Raw genomic sequence first — 22,938 nt, 5'->3', positions numbered from 1 at the left:
TCGCGCGACCCCTTTCTTTCCAAACCCCTGATGAACAAGATTGAAAAAACATCGACAGTTGAGTTTGACATCCTTTTAAAGCTGTGTTTGATGGTTACTATTGATTGGATTTACAGTGCGTTTGTTAGTACAGTTTCTGTTTACGGTTTACTTATTTGCACATGTTCAATGTGATTGATTTTATACATGTGCACATGGGGTACCTATAGGTAATTAGGCATATCTCTGGTTTACTAAATAGATCTTAAATAGGTCTTATTAAACATTTTCTATGAAATAAAAAACAAATTTAGATTAATTCCGATTGACATTCAGCCTTTTAAATATGTCTCTTTTGGCCATGATTTGTATTAAAATCAAAGTACAAAGTTCAATGATGTTTAAATATAAAAATAAATGTTTGCCATTTTAAAATAAATGCGACTTTCCAAGCTCTTCTTGCACGAATCAGGTTACATTAGAGTCCACAGGTATACATCTAATTTTAAAAACAAATATTATATAACAACAAATTTGCGAATATTAATGACGTAGCGATCGACTACGACTTGGCAGTACACAACCATATTTATAATCCGCAGTCAATCCAAACTCTCGACTTCCGAAACTTCGTACAGCCGCAATTTCCTGCAACCATAACAAATTGCGATAGCGTTTTTGACAAAAGTACAATAACTCCGAAATCTAAAATGTCAACGGCATTATGTTCCTGTTTAGGGCTGTCCCCTTTTTTTCAATTTAAAGCGTCTATCGCAGCGATGGCCTTTATACGCAATGCGTTTTCAATAAGATTGGTTACACTACACTAAGCAATGCAATCAATCAAAATTGCGTCGCTTGGCCGACTCCAGCGCATGTCAGTGGGCGGCACAATGCCCGTGATAATGTAACTGTGGTATTTATTTTTTTAATTAGACAAAATAGACTTATCAGTCATGTTCACTGCTAAGGCAAACGTTCCACCTACAGTACGTTCCCACCCTAAGAGTTAAAATTTCAAAAAAATCTTAGTAACTCCTGTGCGAAATTTAATATTTGTAGAGTCTCTGGCAGAAGCTGTGTATTGCCCATGAGTCAGTTAAAATTTTTATTAAGTAGATAACGGTACAAATACTTTGGTACGTTTTTTATTTCGTAATAAACTGAAGAAACTAGAAGACCTCAAGTCGTAGCATTATTGCCGTATATAATGGAGAAAATGAATATAATTATAAAAAAGTGTGTGTCCTGGGTTAATGTTGAAAACTTTTAAACCTTTTTATTAAAGAGTGTCCTGAAATATCTGGGACCATTCCGTTGAATTAAAAAAATGCAATTATGAATTTGAAAGTGTGGTCACTGGAAGAACCGTGTGGAAGAGCCATGAAAGAGTGTTAGTAAAATCAATACATAATATATAGAGCCATTTTTAATAGCTGATCATACGTTAAGCGACGCAATCAATCAAAATTGCGACGCTTGATCGACTTCAGCTTGGAGCGTGGCCATCCTACAACAACAGTTAGAAAATGTAAGCCCTTTTTACATAGTCCACTATTTACATGACAAATTATAACAGCAGTTTGCTAGACGCGTTTTTGCTGTAATCGATAAAGCCCTCAGCTTAGAAATAAAAAATATTTTGTCTCTTCATACACTAAAAGTTCCGTAAAAAGTGTTGTCGCTCGAGATTGCTTGATTTTGTTGTCAAAAGATCTGTTTGTCTTTTAATAGCAATGAACCGTTATGTTTTGCCCATACATTTCAGGGGCCTTAGCGGACTGTATCAGAACTGACTGGAAATGTATAAGAAATACGTAAACAAATACAAAAACAGTCATTTTTTAAAAACGTTAAAACTCATACTAAGGGTACTGAATGCAGGAAAGGAAACATCACTTCCAAACTCAAAGTAATTTTATGGGATACGTACACTGTACAGCCTGCAAAAGTATTAATAAACAAATTAATTATTAATAAAAATTGTTAATAAAATTTTAATATTGTTATAGTAATACTTTTTTTTTATAAATTCAACAAAAACTTTCTTTATCAACATATGTAGGTACTCAGAACTCAGCATTACATTACGACGCGTAAAAGAGAAACTAAAAGAATTTTATCTCTTTTAAAACAATTGGGATTTTATCACTATAAAACATATTTCTCTAGAATTGTAATACATTCTAAAATTACACATGCACATCCTTTAGTACTTTTTATTCCAATTACCCACTTCAATACATTCTTATTTTTTGCACCCATTACTTACCCCTACTAAATGTAATTATAAATAAATTAAAACAGGGCAATTAATAAAAACAGTCACATTAAACGGCGCATGAAATGCTCACAAAAACAAAACGTTTACACCATTTATAATTGCTTGCTTAAACGCCCACTTATCATTATCATTAATATCTTCAACACCTCACCGACAGCCAGTAATGATATTGTTGTCTATGAATTTAATCAGAGTTTATAATCTGTAACGCCCTCCGCTTTTCCTTTTTTATCTGTATTTAAAAATGTTCTATTGTAAACGTGGAAGCGTTTAATTAACAAGTATAATCGCGTGAGACCAGTAATTGAATGTAGATGATAAATGTCTTCATTGTTTGTAATGATTAAAGGAGATTGGAATTTTTAAACTTTTTCATACGTCTAGATTCATACTGCGGAACAAATTGACACGAGGAATGTTTTTATTTTAATTAATATGTGCGGCTCCATGTAGTATGTTTCTGTGTGAATGATGTATTAAACCACAGATAACATAAAGATTGTGATAAGCAATACAGCCCATGTTATCCAAATTTCGTATGATTTGTATTCACATACGACTTAGATATAAACGTACTGCAATGAAAACATTTTTTTAAAACTTTATTGTTTTACTTTTAGTTTTCGCTTAAAAAATCTAAAAGGTTCACCGTCAAAAATCTTATTGACAAAAGTAAAAAAAAAACAATAATCCATCTACTTATTATAATACTGAAAAAGTCCCAAAATTATACCTTTTTAGTAAAAATATTTTAAACCAAATTTCGGTAAAAATGTAAAAAATACAGCACGCAGACCTCATTAATACTAATAATTGGAGGGCTGTAGTTTAACATTCTTCAAACAACAAATTAGTGACTTATAAATGTATGAGCCCCGCCCAGGCGCGTGGAACGTTCTGTATCAACTAAGTACAGGAAGAATACATTTGTCTTGTCATTCTTTAATTTTACGAACTTAATTATAGTTTACAATACAACATTAAAGATTTACTTGATAACTGGTTGGAGTTAGGAAGTTGTTTCGGCATAGTAATTGTTTAGTTAGTAAACTAAATGTGTACTAATGTTTTATGTTTCTAAGTGTACGAGTAGATGTCGTTTTATAGATATAAAACAGATCTTTTAGAGATCTTCGACTAAGCGGCGACTTACAGTCTATTGAAGTTGACCTTCTAACTTCCCTACCTCCCAATAGTAACGGCAATGGGAGCCTTATATGCATCATGCTTCCTTCATCACATACAGAAATTTAAGTATGAGATTGTACGAAAATACCACATCAAATACAAAAAATACATTTTAGTTTATAGGACACCACGCTAAATTTTCTAAAAATCAATACTGATACCTAATAAGAATTTTATCCACAAAGCTTCGTGCTAACTTTTATACAAGTTAGAGATGGCCGTGAGTTACGACGAAAGCTATGAAAAGCTGAGCTTTGCGTTAATTACAGGCAACCCTGACCTAGGCCAACTTTCCCATGACTTCCCCCAGCTCGTTAATGGTTGCCCTAACGAAGCGCCGGTTAACCCTGCAAACACCGACATGCAAATTAACCCTTTCTCTGCCTGTTTGCGCAGTTTACACCGCTTTATTGAATTACTTTGCCCCTACAACCCTTAATAAGGGTTGAGGGATGATATCTTGTTTGTAAGGAGATTCCAATGTTCTTAATTAATAGCTTAACCCTTCCGGCGTTGTGGTTAGCTGCGGTTTGGTGTTTAATTATTATGATGGATTTAAGAAGCAGGTCAGGGTGTTAACGATTATGGAGGTTTATTATTTAAAGGGTTAGTTCATTAGAATAAATTATCAGGTTGTTGTAATTAATTATTTCATTAAAACATTTGTAAGAATTGAAATAATTTAACCCTTATGGTTCGACTTCGGCTTCAATTTAATAACAACTGTTAAAGGGTTGCTAAGTCTTTATTTATGTCATGATATTTTATGGCACACTTATACGGGGTATTTGAACTTGGTATATCTATGATATTCCTAGTAGGAAATCATATTGGCAATTGATTACAGCTGTTCTTGGGTGGCCATGACCATTAGATGGACTTTAGATCTTGTACCATTTTCATCTCATTAAAATCCTATGTCACTCAGTGTTACGTATTGTGTATGTAATAAAATGCTTTGAATACTCTTACAAGAACTATGTATAATTTTATATGTCATTTTAATCAAAATCTATATTCAATTATTGCAGACAAATGTTCTGATTTGAATTCGAGCAACGGAATTACCTGTACGTGCAAAAACACTAATACAGTCAGCATTAATAATTAAAATTTTCATCAGCCCCAAAAACCCCCGCTCATTAAACAATAAAAATTCCGAGCCACAATCACGAAATTATTCCTTACGCCACCGCGCAAACAGAAGCCCCTCTGTAAACAAGCGGGAAACTCGAAAATCCAAAGTTTTCAACAGGGAAAGCCTCAAACGAAGTGTCCGCCCTAACCGCCTTAATTGCTTAATCGTGGGCGGGCTAATTGCCCACTGACCGGCCACTTAAAACCCGACAATCCCCGACAATTTCCGACAACATCCGACAAGTTTAAGCACCAGTAATTACAAGGCGAGATGTTTAATTACGGTCCAACGCCGGCGGGAATTAATTAGCAGGGGAGGAGGAAGTTCAAAGAACAAATTCGGATAACCGAAGTGTCAAAGGAAAACGGATCGAGTTTTCCTTGGAAAGGCAGAGTTTACAAGTGACAATGGTTATGTCAGTTGTTTTAAAATAAAACTGTCTAGAAATATCTAATCTTATCTAGAAATACGTACTATTATTAAGTTAATTACAAAATCTATTATTTATTGTCTTGTTTGTACAATATACGAGTAGAATTATATTTTGTTTTTGATTTTATTTTTATAAGTAGATAAACCAGAATTTGTTTCATTATTCATTTACTCATACCTCTTTGTATGTTCAATAGTAATATAGTTCAATAGTAGAACACACTAGAAATATTTATCTCGCATATTTTCTGATTGCGTGCACTACTAGTTATTGCAGACATGTAGTTATGTTCCGACGTCAGACAAATCTAATTTAAGTGAAATCAGAAAGTAATTCCGTTTACTGGGAAACATCTAATTCAATATCAATCAGGCGGTCCGTTTCAATTACTTCTCGGCGGAGAGAATGAAATTAAAAGAAAAACGGCAAGCTAACAAGTCTCGATTACAAATTAAACAGGCGAGTTTCAGCGACCTGCGCTGATTTAAGGAGATGAGAAAAAATCTAATTACAACAAGACTTTCCGTGGCCGCTCTTTAATTGAGAACTTTCCTCCCTCGCCCGCCTGTTTGCATTTCCACCCTAATAGCGTCGTGGCGTCGATTACATTTTTTCAACATTTTTTAATTTCGTTCGAGCTTTTAATTTTCTTCGCGCTCGTCTTTTCTTTTATGCGGCGCGTTTTTTCTTTCCGCTCGCCGGGAGATATTTCTCACCGCCATTATATGGAGCGTAATGAGATTTTCTTTCATTATGTTTAATCTCCCGATTAATTCAAATCTCACGCCGACCGTCGGACGCTACCGTGGCGAAAGTCAGTCGCAACCATCCACAGATTTGGGCGGTGCGTTCAAAAATAATTAAGAAACGTGACCGTTGACGATGTTGGTTTTCTTTCTTACGCGTCCCGAGTATCTCGAGGGAATGAGAGAGATCGGAGCGACTGATTAGATCGTCAATAATTTAATTCGCAACAAATTCAAAACGCCGGCCCCCAGATAGGTGCGTGGAGACGTGTCCGGAACGCCAATGGCGAGTCTAGGAGTCGGCAAATTGAAAACACCTCCGGCGCGGCTGTAAACACGTCACGTGATTTAGGTTTTAATCAAGTAGGGACGCGCCGCCCCGCTGTAATTGTGACAAATCCTCTGTTTGTCCGAAAGAACTTTTAACTCGGCGGCGGAACGGGGCCGTAACGGCCTCTCGCACGTGCCTCGGCGCGAGGGAGACGGTTTTTTGTCGACACATGTGCTCCCTTCCGCGCCCGACCGGTGCCTTGATTAATTTTTAATATTTTTTCTTCCCGTTCACGTACGCAATTTTCACTTTACCGCTTAGACGGCACAGTTTTGTTAGACTGTCGAAGGAGCAGCGTCACGTGTCCGCAGTAAATTCATTGACTGCTCGTTCCGGGCTGAAGTCACGGCAGATTTCGCTGCACAAACTTTTTAGCGCTAATGTGCGACAATTGTTAATGCAACGTTTATGTCGCCCGCGCTACACCTACATAACTCATTAGTGAATTAGCAACAGCAACAATTGTGTCGGTAATAAAGTCAATGAAGATCTAACTTAGCAGAAGCGCCTTCGTCTTACATACCCACTTGTATTAATTTCATTAATGCCAACTCGATTCATTTTCATTCTCTAAAATACTTTAAACTTATTGCTTCTTAAACAAAAGTGCCTACGCGTCTTACGTTTAATCGCTGTAGCATTCCTATAAATGGTGCAAACTTTTTTTTTAATATAGGAGTAGCAGACGAGCATGCAGTCCACCTGATGGCCGCCCATGGACATCTGAAATCAACCTCAGATAGGATTAGATATTCCTACCTGAGGTCGGCCACAGATGCGCTTCTAACTGGGCCTAAGCTAGAACGCCTCGGAAAAGTCTGTCTCCCTTAGCACAGCCTTCACACACAGCAGCGCCTAACACTGCTGTTATTAGGTAGAAATAGGTGTGGCGGTGGTGCCGCGGGGGTCGAACCACAAAGAGTTCTACCATCAAACGAAGTGTCACATCTGCACTATACGCTAGCTGTTCCTTGCTAGCAGTAATCTGTCGCAATTATCGCGTGGCGCATATCCCGATTAGACGCGGCGCGACGACAATTAGGTCGGCGGACACACGCGTTAACCTGCGCAATGAGGATACGCCTAAACGCTCATTGTCCAAACGACTCGCCACTACGTGTGTATTAATAACTCTATAGTACCTATGTGCTAATAAAGAAGTCTCTGGTTCTAAAGGCGGTAATTTACTTATTTTAGAAGCAATAGTATCGTTTTACAATCAAACGTCGTTCTACGTCTTCGATTTAAAGTATTTACATAATATAATGTTGTGATAGTTACTATCATATATAGACTCACGGCTGTGTCGACCAAATTCAGGGAATGCACACAATCCCATTGATATCACCAGATAGTATTAGTAGGTAAAACAAAATGAAATTATTTTAATTGTTTACTTGCATGAAAATGAAAATCCGGAAAACTCAATTTATTTAGATAAATAAACATTGCTTATTTAAAATTAAAATGTTTATACATAAGGTTTTCCAATTAGGATCTCAAGCGTAGCAATGCTTCTGCATTCAACTTCCTGTTGGCCTCTCACATCTCGTAAATAATAATAATAACAGCGTCTAATGGAAAAAACTAACAAAGATCAACGGTCAGCATTCGTAGTGCTCCCCTATTTATAAATCACATCCGCACTCCTTCTAAATTCACCTACCCACCCTCCGGAGTTCAAAGAGTGCGCCGGCAGGGCAATGTCCAAATTATAAATTCGCATTAGAACGGACGCGCACGGTTCGTTTACCATTTCATTTTGGTTCAATATCGCCACTCTACTTTGTTCCACACACACCCTTCCTCCCCGCCCCCCGCGCCTTAAGATGCCGGGAAATATCTGCGTTTTAAGCTATATTTCTTTCATCCCTCATTTTTGCAGTTCGTAGCAATCTGAAATCCAACACGTCCCCCGCAGGGGGCCCTCCTCGGGTGGCACCCCCCTACGTATTCTTGTACCCGGATAAAAAAAGCGATATCTATTTATAAAATGTACGCGTGTACGTACGTGTGTGGACGGAGAGCGTGTGCGCGCGGCGCGTGTGTGCGTCGCCGCTCATTTGCAAACCGTCTCCTGAGATAACGTCCTCCAGTCGGTTATCCCGCTCTTATTGCCTCCTCCTTTCTTGATTGCTACGTATGTAGAAAAGTTTTGAGCTCCTTTACTGATGGAAATTGATTTTGTCGCGAAAACGAAAAAAGTTATAATACGTCTTATTCTTACGGGCTTCTGTTACGTGAAAACAAGTCAAAATAAAAGTAAATTTAACATCAAAGTGTCCGGTGACGTAATTTAACTCAATTTAATAAGAAAGTAAGTTTTAAAATTGAAATGTAATCGTAAACAAGAGCGAAGGAAGAGGAACTTTACTAAATTAATATTACCTCTACATATAAATAAAATTGAAATGTCCATCTGTAATGTCAAAATACGAAAGCAACTTTCCACTTTGATCATACCAAAATCAAACATTTTTGGAAACTGTTTTCCCGTTGAGCCGGACTTAACGTAAAACTTGAACCTATTCAGACGACACTTCCTCTTACGAGTATAAGTAGGTAGAAGACGTCGCAGTGACGTGAACCAATCACATGGCACGCCAATTAAATGTTTTGACAGTCCACGTGGGCATAACGAACGCTCCGAATAAGTAAATTGAAGCGTCTCGAACGCTGCCCGTACTCACGTATGAACGTAATTATAAAAATTGAAGGCAACTTGAAGCCGCCTCAGATCTCTCCCTCGCTCCCGCGGCGTCGTGCATTTTTTCGTACATATTAAACTCCCCCTCTCGCCTTCACCCCGCGACTCCTCTTTTTAATCGATTTTCCCGACACAAGGGGTGAGTCCTCTGGGGTGAATGTAATTTTTTATGCGTTTTTTCCATCGAAGGAGAACGTCGCCGGAGGTGCCATTACGCCACGGCTTGTTGAGAATATTTTAATTATAAGGCATTAGCGCGTTTTATGATACCACTCCCGGAGTTTATAAATGATCGAGAGCCGAAGTAATTAAATATTTGAATGCGGTGAGATTTCCGCAGGGAGAAGGAAGTCGAGATAATGGACGTGCCGCGTTAATGCGTTGGATATAAAATTCGATGAAATTATTGTTTAATGGTCGATGAAATTGCTTGGAACCTGCTGTGATTGCCCGGTGTTTTCTTTTAAACTTTGCTTTTATTTGGTTACTTAACACTTGAGTATACGCTTAAAATACAGTCATGAACTGAACATCACTTGTTTTAAGTTGGAGAACTCTGTGATTCAATAACGCCGCCGATATATATTTTTGTTTCTTACTTCTAGTGTTTGCGCCATGTTCTTGTCTAGTAATAGATCAAAATACATACATATATCAAATTTTCGGAAAGAACTCCTAAATTCGAAAAAAATAACATATGTTCATTGTTCATAAACGAAAGTAAGCATATACCTAACATCAAATACGCAGTATCAGATTGCCTCATAAAATAAACGCTCATTAACTTAGTAACAAATATATGTCGGGTCTAGACGGGTCTAGTCGGATCTAGGGACTTAATTTACAAAAATATGTCCGTACAATATTTGCCAAAATAGGTCGCTTAGTAACAAAACAGTTGCTAGGCAGGTTGATTAGGTACGCATAAACATTGTTATTTGTAACCTCTTTTTATTACTAAACTAATTTGGAATTATATTTTCCAATTACAGACTAAATGTTTTATTCTCACATTTATCATATTATTTTATGTAGGTAATTACCACACGAAATGACATTACTGTTATTTGGTTCATCACTAGGAATTACAAATGAAAAGATACGGCACTGTAGCACTTTTCACTCTTAGGACCCGTTCACATTTGTTAGGTACAACAGTTTGAACGTTTACTTAGAGATCTTGTTGTTCACACTAAGCTACATGAGTGGTTTATGTTCACATTTCGTCAGATCGACTGATTGATTTTCGTTATAATGTGAGCGGGAGGTTTCGTCGGTTAACAAACCTTTAAACTGTCAGTCCTCAAATGTGAACGGACCCTTAGTTTGAACAAATACATTAGCCGATAGGTCTATGAAAGCGCTCTCAAATTTGCTTACTCAAATTAGAATGAAGCATCAGAATCAATTTTCCTAGAATCTACCGGAAGTGCACATTTGTCGCTCTCGCTTCAACGAGTGCTTACTGAAAACTAATCGTTTCAGCCCTCGCCTTCAGGCCTGATTGATGGCGTTTGCTCGCCGCCGCCCACCACAGATTATCTATTAAGATTGTATGTCACAATGTTTGCCCGCCTTTAAATAGCTATGGAATGATCTGACATTTTCAAGTCACTTAATAATATAAGATTGACATTGGGTGTAATCGATTACGTCCCACAGTTGGGCATGGGTACTGTACTTGTAGGGTAAAGATGGAACATATTCCACCATGTTTGAAGTGGTAGCATCAGTAACGTATAATGATTTTACGTAGGAGTAACCACCGCGCCACCCATTTCTACCGCGAAGCTGTTCTGCGTTTTTCGAAAGGGTGTAGATGCCAGATAATTTGCGTATGAGGTGACCATCGTAATACTAAGTGGCAATGTATCTGTAATCAGCTTCAGATAAAAAAATCTTTTGAACCATGGGCAGCAGTGACCACTTTGCTACATCGATCATATAAATATTTTTTTTTTTAATATAGGAGTAGCAGATAAACACGCAATCTACCTGATGGTAAGTGGCTACTGCCGCCCATTGACATCCGCAATCAACCCCTGATAGGATTAGATAATTCTACCACAGATGTGCCGCTACCTCTGAGGACTAAGCTGGAACGCTGTTATGAAGTAGAAATCGGTGTGGCGGTGAAGCCGCCGAAGTTGAACCACAAAGGGTTCTACCACCTTCAGATAAAATCAGCCTTTCAGATCAGCCTTTGAACCATTGGCGGTAGTGAAAATTACCATCAATGGGACTGCAAGCTCATTTGCTTGCATGACATTAGTCATAATAAAGTAGAGATAATGACATAGGAGATTACACTTTAGGAGATACTACTTTTAGGAGATTGCACCAAAACGTAATGTTGTCAGTAATCGCTAGTCTAATTAAACAATGTTCATACGTGAATGGTCATTCAAGGTAGACGAGTAACGTCAGTGCCATGCCTCTTAACTCGATTACCGTGGTAAGTGGGCACGGACAAAGCGGATTGTCGTATTAACACGCGCCTGACGCTCCCAAACGACCGATCACCGCGTTTTCTTAACTGACGCTCTCTTTTATGAGAACCTAAATCTACTTTTTTCTTTTAAAAAGTTTCAATTTCAAACTGTAGATACAATACATATTATGCGCCAGTATTTAGAATGTATGATTTAAATATCTAAACTATATTTCGCAGAATACATATTTTAAAATACATTATAAAAGTATGCTTTAAAGTGACCAAGTATTCAAATTAAAAATATTAAAGAAGCTGTAAAATAATAGCTGGTTTATGGTACAATTAAAATTACCACCATAAAAACCCAGTTTAATCCAAATAAGGTTAAGGTCATATGCGAATATTCTACGGCGCTATAGTATGGTCGACATTACACACTCTTCACACCATCACAAAGTATTATCAAGCATGTAGATACCCCTTTCCTCTTCCCAATATTTCATACGTCATAAACAAATTATAATCAATTATCAATACACAATTCTTCGTAAATCCTTCGTAAATAAGTGCCTGGGAATCGTGAACTATAATCATAACAAATTCTGACATACAATACTTAAACGATACTAATTTATTTTCAATACAAACTGATTACAATTGGCATTAGAGGCGGCTATTATAGAGAATGCTAATTTACGTACTTCTTATACTCGTAGGTAGATGTTAAATCATATGACTCGTATTTAATTTTCACGTGATGTTCTATTGACAATTGATATTATCAACAACACTTACGTATGCTGTACTAATAATTTGTTATGATTAAAGTCTGTTACACAGGATTTAAATATGGTTTCAGGTTTATTAACCCAATATCAATGTGTTAATTACCTCGTCTTGGAAACTACCCACATATTAATTATTTACAAGTCGCTATTTTACGGGTGTCAAATATGTTATGTCACTGCCTGAAAATTTTTGTACAATACCATAAAAAATGTACTAAGTAACAAAGCCGTAAAGATAGTTTATTGTTTAAATAATTTAGTTAAGTCCTTACAAGTTCAAGGAAATAACCATTACATTTTTAGAAATTGCAAAATGTTTCATAATCGATGTAAATAGTACTAACATTAACTCATGTAGACAGACAATAAAATAGCTAAAAACAAACATTCCCAAAAACAGTCATTTCTAAATACACAAAATTAGCTAAATTAACCTAATTTAAACTTCGAACTTTAAGAATATAATCTCGCGTAGATCAGAAATGCGAGCTCTAAGCAAAAACCGAGACTCGGGCCTCCGTTAGTCTAATTGCTCGAGCAGACATTGATGCCCGACTGTCACTACCCGACAGCGCTCGGAACGCCCGATAATGGAAACACTCCGAGATTGATTCCCCGATAAATATTGCCGCTTTCGATCTAGCTTACTTTAAATAAGTGGGTGTTAGGTTTGCTTGCTAAAGTGCTGGCAGAGCTCCTATTTACTGACTTCCCTATTGTATTGTTTCGACGATACAGATTTTAAGCGATATGAAACGGCATTCCTATAGTCGTTATATCACTTTTTTTTAAATTGAAACTCATATTAGCTATAAGAAGGACACCGAAGTCTGATACAGAAGCAAGTATGATATAACAATACAACTCCTATATATAGGTACCTACTTATTAATTAGGAATTACTAGAGAAAACCTAAACTATTTTTCTTTTTGCGACTGTGAAACTACTCGTTCACATGTTTGTTAATAAATATCACTTGGTTTTTGAAAGTCTAATGACGAAAACCCAACGTTATTCCAGCCATTGTATATTGTCATTTGTTTTATAGATTTTGAATTTAATCAAATCATATCGATAACAATTTTCGACAAATGTTAAATTTGTAGCATAAAGTACAGTGCTACTTACAAACTACCACTTCTTAAAATTTCAAAAGTTTTAGTAAAATATTTGAGCACTTCCATAATTACTACATTTAAATCAATTCTGAAAGCAACAAAATACGTCGCCTTTCGTCCAAAGAAACTGCAAAGCGATCTCACCACGACTTTCATTGCAAACGTCGGGGTCAGCCGCGGGACCCGGCCGTTCCCAGCACTTGTTTGGCGATCTAGTTTAATTACCATCCATCACTGTGACGGCGTATCGTCGCATCGCATCGGACTGCCTCAACGACAGCTACTGAATAGGGATACGCTGATAATACGCTCTAACAAGATACATGTTTAGCTAACGTTTCAGAATCTGAAATATTTGCAACTGTTCTGATCGTAACGATTATTGTACTGTCTCCATTTTGTCATAATAAAAAATCGAAGAGTGTTTTAAACAATTGAAAAACAGCGAGATTTTAGTATTTCTTCTATAACACACAAGCAAATAAGTATGCATTACATTTGATAGTAAATGAACTATGTAAGTTTGTTCATATGTCCATGGGCATTTATTATCAACCTTAGATACAATTGGCGACCGAAGCTCAATTATTTCTATTTTGTGCTATCCGTGCTATTGTTGCTATCCGTGAGTATTAAGTTGAAATACCTCATACAAATATCTCTATTTTTCTACACATCGTGCGTAATTACGATAATTACTTTATTATAATATTTGTCAGATTGTCTATTTTATAGTCGTAATAGGGTAACAAAGGCGTAATAGGGTTTTTACGCAAAAATGTAAACCCAAAAAGCAAATCATGCGTCTTCAGGTGAATACGCAGAACGCCCGTTAACAATAATTTTGTTTTCTTAGCACTGAGATATTACTGAATATTGTTACCAACCGCAGTCTTATATGGTGCGATGTTGGCTGACATTCAATGGCCGAATCAAAGCAACAACGCAAACGGTGAAACGGTTAATAAACGTAACCGCATAATGCGTCCGCGTCCGCGATTTCGCGTCCCTGCGCCAATAATAGCGTCCTTAATGAGATGTAAATGAGCGAACAAGTAGCCGAGACCGTCCGCGTTATAATAACGCGTAACGACCTACAAGTCCGGATTAAGAAGCCCTTTGACTTAAACCTAGCGTCCGATGCAATGACCAAACCGTAGTGGGGGACTACCTTAAACAAACAACCGTAAACAGTTCAAAATAGAGCTGGAATCGCGTCAACCGTTCCGAGTCATTAGGTGCGATGTGTGACCGTGTTAGCGGCACAATAGTGTGGCTATTTTGAAACTAATTGGCAGAAAGGGTTGCGAATTAACGTCACGGCCGAGGCGTGTCGTGGCAGCGGCTTTGTGCCTCCAACGCTTGATAAATAGTTTACCAGTTTCAATTATACCACCATTCGTATATGGTTTGTGATTTTAGTTAGCTGTCAAATCCTCCTGGAGAATGCAGCCTTTATCATTTCAAATTTGTTCCATCCTTAGGGATTTGTAAAAATCGCAGTGTGCCTTGGCATTTGTAAAGTTACCTGTAAAAATTTGTAAAATAAAAGTAAACCTGTCTCCTTGGTTAAATTGGTTAATAAATTATAGCTATTATCATGTGAGACATAAGTATGTAATCCACGCCTAATATACTGGCTTAAACTGTTTATTAATATATATTAAAAATAATCTCCTATTAAAATACCTTTATTACCTGCCGCGTTCTTGCCAAGATAATACCCAAGCCAATTTAAAAATAAAAAAATCAGATAACCAAAACGACACTACCCATACGTCAAACGCGGGCCTATTAGCGCTCGTTTAGTTAGAATCTACGATTCCTTTTTGGCATGAACAGCGTTCATTAGTATACATTGTTAGCTACGAACGTATGGCACTCAAAGCCTAAGGTCTCATTACATGAACACGATCGTTCAATCAGCCGAGCGATTGTTGAGAGATCGAAAGCTACGCTCCGTTTCGCACAATATTATTCAAGCAAATTCCCGCATACGATTAAATTGGCTAGGAACGTCTACTGATCATGCGTCCGTCAGACCTATACCGGCTACCGACGTGAATACTAACTTTCTCGTATTTTATCGGAACTGACTAAGTTTCCATCTTATAAAGGGCAGGGCAAGACATGTGGGTATAGGTTCCTAAAGATAGTCATACGTTGTACTTTCGATACATGTAATCGTTCCTTCTGTACCGTCTTTTTATAAACTACTTTGTGTCATTTTTTTAATAATTGAACTGCTATAAAACAAATCATAATTTCAATAAAGTCTCAATAAAAATATTAATAATTAAAGTGCAGGAATAAAACTGGGCTATTTTAAAATGCATGGAATATATGTTATCTTAACACGATAGATACTACTTAGAAAACAAACAACCAACACTGCAATACAAACTGGGTCGATACTCGATACATTACAAGTACGAGTATCTCGTTCATTATTCTCCAGTTTTGCACCATTCTTTTGATATAGTCCACCCATTTCAGAACTGGCTCCTATGTATTATGCATTCGGATATAAGGCGCATAAACCGTCCGAATCAATTACTGAGCGCGTTCGTTAGAAACGCATCACGCATGTACAATGTCCCGATGTACGCAAACACTGTTTATTTGCGCCGCGGAAACAATGGCGGACCAGAACCACCCAAATTGGGAACGATAGTTGGTTTCGTGATTGAGTGCGATTGCGCGCTTTAGTCTTTTTGCTCCCGTTCCGATGTTTATCGTGTTAAGCTGTTCGGGAGAACATTACAATAATATGGAATGTTATAAACAAACTCTTATAAGTACTAATTAATTAGAGACGCATCACGCATCAATGGCTCGATGAACGCAAGCACTGTTTATTTGCGCCTCGAAAATAATGGCGGACCACACTAGTTATCGTATTATGCTGTTCTGGAAACATTTCAATAACATGTAATATTATAAACACTAATTAATTAAAACTCATCACTCAAATATCGATGTAAGCAAACCCAGCTTATGGCCAAAGTTATCCTTATTCGGAAGTTAAGTGCGCCTGATTAAGAGCGTTTTTTAACTTTAGTACTTCTTTTGTAACCGTTTATTATATCATTTATACCATGTTGAGGCTTTGAAAACATACTTCATACACTTATTGCCCTAATTACAAACCCAATAATTACATTGTAATAAAATTGTTTAACAGATGATTGTACAGGCCAGTTCACGGTTACGAAGTGACCCTCGTCGTAAGTGGATTAACCCCTTTAGAGTGCGCTCGAGATCCATACTTAACCACTCCCTCAAATACTTTTTAGTTACAATTGAGAACTGTTTTTATATAATTGATTTTTATAATTCGTCAGGAATAGAATATACCCAAATAAATTGCTACATGAGTTAAAATGTATATTTATGTAGATCTATTTCCTTGTTCCAGGTAACCACAATCAGCACCAGCCGCAACCGCAACCACAGGGGTTGATTGTGGAGACGGGCAACGGCGCGAGCGTGCTGCAGCTGCCGGCCACCACGCTCGAGCAGATCCGGCACATCGCGGCCGACCCCGGCGCCTCCACGCTGCGCCTGCCGCCGCCCGCCACCGAGCCGCCCGTCGGCGCCCGGGAACTAGACTTCGATCTCTGCTACGTGTGCAAGCACTGCAAGGTGGCCTTCCCGTCCGCCGCGCCGCTCCAGATCCATCAGGCGCGCTCGTGCTACGCCGGCCGGGAAGCGTCGCGGGGCGTCATCCGCGTCGTCCAACCCGCGTTGGAGTGTCGCACCTGCCCCGGAGAACGCTTCCGCACGGCGGTCGAGTTCCGGCGGCACGCCGACACCGAGGGCCACATGCGAAACTCCACGCTGCAGCTGCCGCCAGCCCCGGAGCCACTGAGCCACGAGATGGAGGATGTCGTCAACCAAATCACGCTCCTGGCGGCGCGCGCCGCGCAGGACGCCTCCGCGCCCAAGGACAACGTTAATTTCTGCGCTCCAGGCCCGCGCTTCCCGCAACCCGGCGAGCTGCCCCTCGCCAGCGCCGGCCACTAATCCTAATCCGACGAAATGTATAGTTACTACTACTTAGAGCCCCTCGCTCTCTCCGTTGTCCGACAACGCAGCAGTTCACTATTAGCTCTTAATGCTTCTTTTCGTTGATAACGTCGTCCCGAGCGACACTTTCCTAGTTATACATTCAAGCTTGTAGTATCGTAAGTGTAGGTTAATGGGAGCCGGCCGCCGCGTCCGGAGCGGAGCGGACGCGCGCCGGCCGGCCCGCGCCGCCGCCGCGCACTGGGGGGCGGCGGCGGCGGCCCGCGCGGCCCTGGCGCGTCGCCGCACTTCATATCATACGTTAGACAGGTTTTATTATATACGTTTATCGTCGCGGCAGCACGCGACCTGCGGCCGAGCAGGCGCGGCTCGATCTTTACCATCGTCCCCCAGGAAAGCAAGTTCCTATCTTTATGTCATATAATATTATCGATATTGATAATTACGATTTAATTATTGTTTAAAGCTATGTAATACATACATATAATCGTTCTAATTTTAGGCATAGATACGTTCGCGTAAGAAGTTCCTGATGCATCGTAAATGTACGAAGATATATATAGTGATATACGTATATGATTTTTTAAACATGAGGCGAAGTTAGGTACGTATGTTAGGCAGTAGAGCGGTCGTCCTCTCGCGCGGGATTCACGCTCGAATCGAACGTGCCATTACGCGATTTTAACACATCACTCCGCACTTTCCGTCGCACTAGGGACGAAGTGACGCCGGTACCCGCAGGTACCCGGGCTCCGGTCCGCTCCAGCAGTCCGGAGTCGTGCGTAAGATAGGCGCGAGCGCCTCGCACCACCCGAGAGCCGCCCGTGGAGACGCGACGATACCGCGTAGGCTTATTGGTAACGGTTAATTATAATATAATTATTATCGTAGCAAACTTTTCCAAAACGAACGAACTCGAAACTCGGGCTGCGCGCTAGCGCTCAGCCTACCTCGCATACAAGTGAGTTTATTTTGGAACTAAGTGTGATTCTTGAATTTTTATTGATATTGTAATGATTATTAGTAGTGGCGTAAGTGATTCGAAAGGCATGGAAGTACATGGGCGGGCAGGTGCCTCGCGCGCCTCTCTCGCATGTATGTTCATTACTTTGCTGAGTGCGTGGAGTCCCTTATATTTTCGATGGCACAGATCACGTTATTAAAATATTTTACATATTTACATTTTATCTAGCGGAGTGTACTACAATATTTTATCTACGAGCGGATACCTACTACAACATTGAGTTTTTTTTTTTGTAAGTGCAATGTTTTATTCCACCGGCAACCGGTCCTTGTTATGTCTAATGGCAATGGGGCGATGCTTGCGCGCGCTGCGGTTCCCTCCGATCGCTTTACAACTCTCCAAAGGCCTCTGAAGTTACGTTAGGGCTGAGAAACGTCACCTGATAATGGATATAGCAACATTTTTATTTAAAGATATTTTTTATAAAATGTTGCCTGTTCGGAGATATTTTACGTATGTGGCGCAGTGCGCGCACGCAGCGCTCTACGCGACGGCGCGCGTTTTAAAACACTATTATTTTATTGACTGCGTTATTAAGGTTTATCGTGTAATATTTATAAATGAAAGTACGAGTCTCCTATTAAAGTTTGTTGAAGACGTTAATTTCGTGAAGCTCCACCGCGTCACGGACGGCGAAGCGTCCCTATCCCGTAGTTTATTTGAATCGGTTTGTAATCGGGAGTATATTGTAAGTTTGAGTTAGCGTAGGTGGACAAGTCGGTAGTGCGATGTTGTGTTTCCGCGGACGAGATCCGCGGAATGAATCATGGTTCCTATGTATATTTCAATATTATCGCATCTAGAGTTTCACTATACTTTCCGAATACAAATTTTAATATTTAAGATTAATTCGGATTAGTCTGTTGTATCTGCTACTAGAGGTGCCGCCACGGCCATGTTGTTTGTTTAGTTGTACAGGCTTTGTCCCACTTTGTTTTATTATTTTGTAAGAATAGATCTGCACTCATATTTTGTTATTCTCGAAGATTTACGTGTCTAGACTTTTATAGTTCCCTAGGTATCTAATGTTGGTTACACACTAAGTTTACGATCGTAAAAAGGTAGCACACGTGTCTATCATAGTTCCTAATACTGTATCGTAAAATTGAAATTATTTTAAAAATTCTTACTAGTAAAATATACCGTTCCTAATATTGTAATCTGTGAGAAAAAAATGTAAGTAAAACTGAAATTACTCATGTCTCTTGTATTGTTTGTATTATTTCGGTGTATAAATGTGTTTCCTATTGTATTGATTACTTATTGTATCAAACTCCCCATAATTTATAATACTATTATTGTATCAATTACATATTATGTTTCCTTAGATTATTTCTTACCGTAGCATAGTTTTCGTTGCATGACGTGTGCGTAGCCACTCTACGCGCGAGCTACGCGCTACGCCGCACGCCACCGTAGCCGACAACAGATTACGAATACATTGTCAAGTGTAAATGGTAAAAATAAACTCAAAGTTAGTTTATCAGACACTGGAGTTTTATTTTTCATTCTCATGTATCACCTACCCATTAATAATTAAGTAAGTTTCATATGGATCCTATGTAAAAAACATAAAGACCTTGTATGAAGATGACGATACACGTAACCAACAGTGGGACATAAAAGGCTTGTTAGCCAAATTGTGAGGATGGAGACCATCTTCCTATTAAAAGTAAAAAGGCAGAAACAATATTTTATATCATTTTGAATCAATTTATGTAATTATTTATTTCCTTCCCACATCCTTAATATATCAGTCTATTTTTGTGGTAAGCTCAACAACTAAACTCAGTCTACGAAAACAATTACTTAAAATTCAAAGCGTATGTACAGCATAGATATGAATAAAATAATGAAAATAAATTGAAAATACACTTATTATTTTTAGAAACAAATACACATAGTGTTAAAGTTATTTTACAAAGAAATCTTTAAAAGTCACACAAATATTTGCTACTTCTTAATGGAATTAATCTGGAAAGTACACTACATCTATAATTATATTTTGGAGTATGTTATATAAGAGATAATAAGGATACAGATGTATATAAGAAATAAGTGTTTATAACACAGTATAGATTTAGAACTCAACACTTTTACTGCTTTATTACATAAAAATAAACACAAGAAGTCATAGAATCAGCTAAAACAGATCAGTTTATGGTTCGTTTGTTGCGGAACCACCTCAATGCCTTCCATACTATCACTCCACATACCACAGTTCATACCATATTTTCATGACCAAGATATAGTCATCAACGAACATGATTAATAAAGTACAGTTCACCTCAAAAGTAGATGAACAGATCCAAATTTTCAACTGATCACAGCTAACAACATTATTATTTAGACGAACGTTATAAAGCCTCAAAAAAAGATGGCGCGAAGTAGCTGAATAGCAACGTATCTAAACAAAATCTAAAAGAAAGAAAAAAGGTAATGAAAGAAACATATTTAATTTCGATGCTATCTATCATACTGAACATAATATAGAGTAGAATATAGTTCATATCAGCTATATGTGTAAATATAATTTTGACTTAGATTATAAAAACTATAATAAATAGATAATGATTAAATGATGATGAATGATTAAACCCTATAAAAATAATAAAGAGTAGGTTATATTACTCACCTAATTTCAAAGCTACACTTAGGTATAGTCCGTGTAAAACTACTAGTCCGCTCTAAATATAAAAATGAATCGCGTCGCCATAGCAAATTGTATGACTACACCTGCTCGCAACAACTTCAGAGCGGACTAGCAGTTTGACGCGGACTATACAATTATAAACTATCATACACCATTAGGAGTACTACGTACATTTTTAAATGCAGTGAAGCATTTATGACGTACCGGGGAGGAAGCAGTCTGTATACCTGGTTCTATTGTGAAGTTATGCGTTTCTGTGGGAAGGTGTGGATGCTGATTAACCTATACGTGAAGCAACCATAATAACCTTCAGGCAATGGCAACGCACCTGTAATCGCGTTTAGATCGACCCTTTTTTATATGGAGTACTTGTAGTCACTTCTACTTGTTCTATATAGGCTTACTCACAGATGTCAATGAGCGGCAGGGGCCACTTACCATTAGGTGGACTCTAAACTTATATATTGCTCTAATCTTACAAAAAACGCAAAAACAAACACCCAGAAAAGATATCTTATACGATACATATATACATGGTCTATATAAAATCGACAGTAACATAAAAATCTTTCCACAAAATAATTTAAATGTTTATTTTCAGACTGCCTACATGATATCTCATGAAGCTCAATATATTCATTGTTATTAAACACTCCACATCAAAGAGCATTATTTGCAAGATCGAATAGTTGAATTGTAAAAAATCTAATTAATGTGTAGTCTATGCTTTGTAAATCCATTGGAAATAAGTTTAGGTACTCTAGAGGCAACTGAGACGATGTCAACTGATTTACACAGAAACGAGAGGTATTTATTATTTGGCAAGAATGCCTAAACACTTGCAAGTACGGCTTGTTGATAGAATAACCGCATACAATTTTCTAGGTTATGTTATCATGGGCACTGTTCTTGATTATGTCGTCGTCAACCCATTACTGTCCCATTGCTGGGCACAAATCAGAATAATCAGAAATCATAGTCTAGTGCAGTGTCCAAATGCGAATTGATAGACTTCATACACCTTTAAGAACTTTTTTTTTTCAAGACCACTCAGGTGTACAGATTTTCCACGATGTTTCCTATACCGTTATAGTAAGTAAAACTCAATTTCTAAGCAGTGATAGCCTAGTTGTTAAGAAACTCGGCCTCTCGATCGAGGGGTCCGAGGTTCAAATCCCAGGCACACACCTTTGATTTTTCAAAATTATGCGTGTATTAGAAATTATCACTTGCTTAAACGGTGAAGGAAAACATCGTGAGGAAACCTGCATACCTGAGAGATTTATCAAAAAAAATCTCAAAGGTATGTGAAGTCTACCAATACGCACTTGGCCAGCGCGGTGGACTATGGCCTTATCCTTCTCATGATGATGATGATGTTGATGATACACCTTTAAGAACTTTTGTTTTTCAAAGAACACTAAGGTGTACAGATTTTCCATGATGTTTCCTATATATTCCGTTATAGTCAGTGAAACTCAAATTCTAATACGCACATAATTATGTAACTACTAAAAATTTGATATACGTGCCTAGGATTCGAACCTCAGCCCACCGATTGAAAGACCAAGTTTTGACCACTAGGCTATCGCTGCTTCAACTGCTCTTATTTGTATTATTAACTAGAACTAATTTAAGTAAGTGATAGTATCCGTAGTCAGTTGAAATGGTAAGGAAAAGACAGACACGTCCATTTTTTTAAGTAGTCATTGTCACTATTAAAGAAATACGCCATCATAACACTCTACATATCTGTGGTCATATCTGAGGTCGACGGCAAAAGCGTTGTTGCTCCAAAATTATCTTGAAGCGCAAATAAATTAGTATTTTTTCAAGGTGATAGAGTAGAACCCTTTGTGGTTCGACTCCGGCGGTACCACCGCCACACCTATTTCTACCTTATAACAGCAATGTTATGCGCTGCTGTGTTCCGGTTTGAAGGATGTGGTAAGGGAGACAGACTTTTCCGACAGACTAGTCCTTAAGGGTAGCGGCGCATCTGTGGCCGACCTCAGGTAGGAATATCTAATTCTATCTGGGGTTGATACAGATGTCTATGGGCGGCACTAGCCATTTACCATCAGG

At 38.2% G+C, this 22,938-nt stretch overlaps 2 protein-coding genes across 2 annotated transcripts in view; one reads left to right on the top strand and one right to left on the bottom strand.

Annotated features, from left to right (window-relative positions):
* The window catches only part of zfh2 (Zn finger homeodomain 2), a 167,640-nt gene extending 150,271 nt beyond the window's left edge, over positions 1-17,369 (top strand). Inside the window, exon 5 of the mRNA XM_073091476.1 lies at positions 16,566-17,369. Coding sequence (XP_072947577.1) covers positions 16,566-17,173 — 608 coding nt within the window. The 3' untranslated portion in view covers positions 17,174-17,369. The remainder of the gene's footprint in view (positions 1-16,565) is intronic.
* Positions 1-22,938, bottom strand: part of LOC140756163 (sodium-coupled monocarboxylate transporter 2) — a 545,697-nt gene that overhangs the window by 511,872 nt on the left and 10,887 nt on the right. The window lies entirely within an intron of this gene.

This window comes from Epargyreus clarus, unplaced genomic scaffold, assembly GCF_041222505.1.
Source record: "Epargyreus clarus isolate Ecla_fem2 unplaced genomic scaffold, WU_Ecla_fem_2.2 ptg000034l, whole genome shotgun sequence".
NCBI lineage: Eukaryota > Metazoa > Arthropoda > Insecta > Lepidoptera > Hesperiidae > Epargyreus > Epargyreus clarus.
The sequence above is the reverse complement of the archived record's forward strand: the minus strand, read 5'-3'. Positions and strand labels throughout refer to the sequence as shown.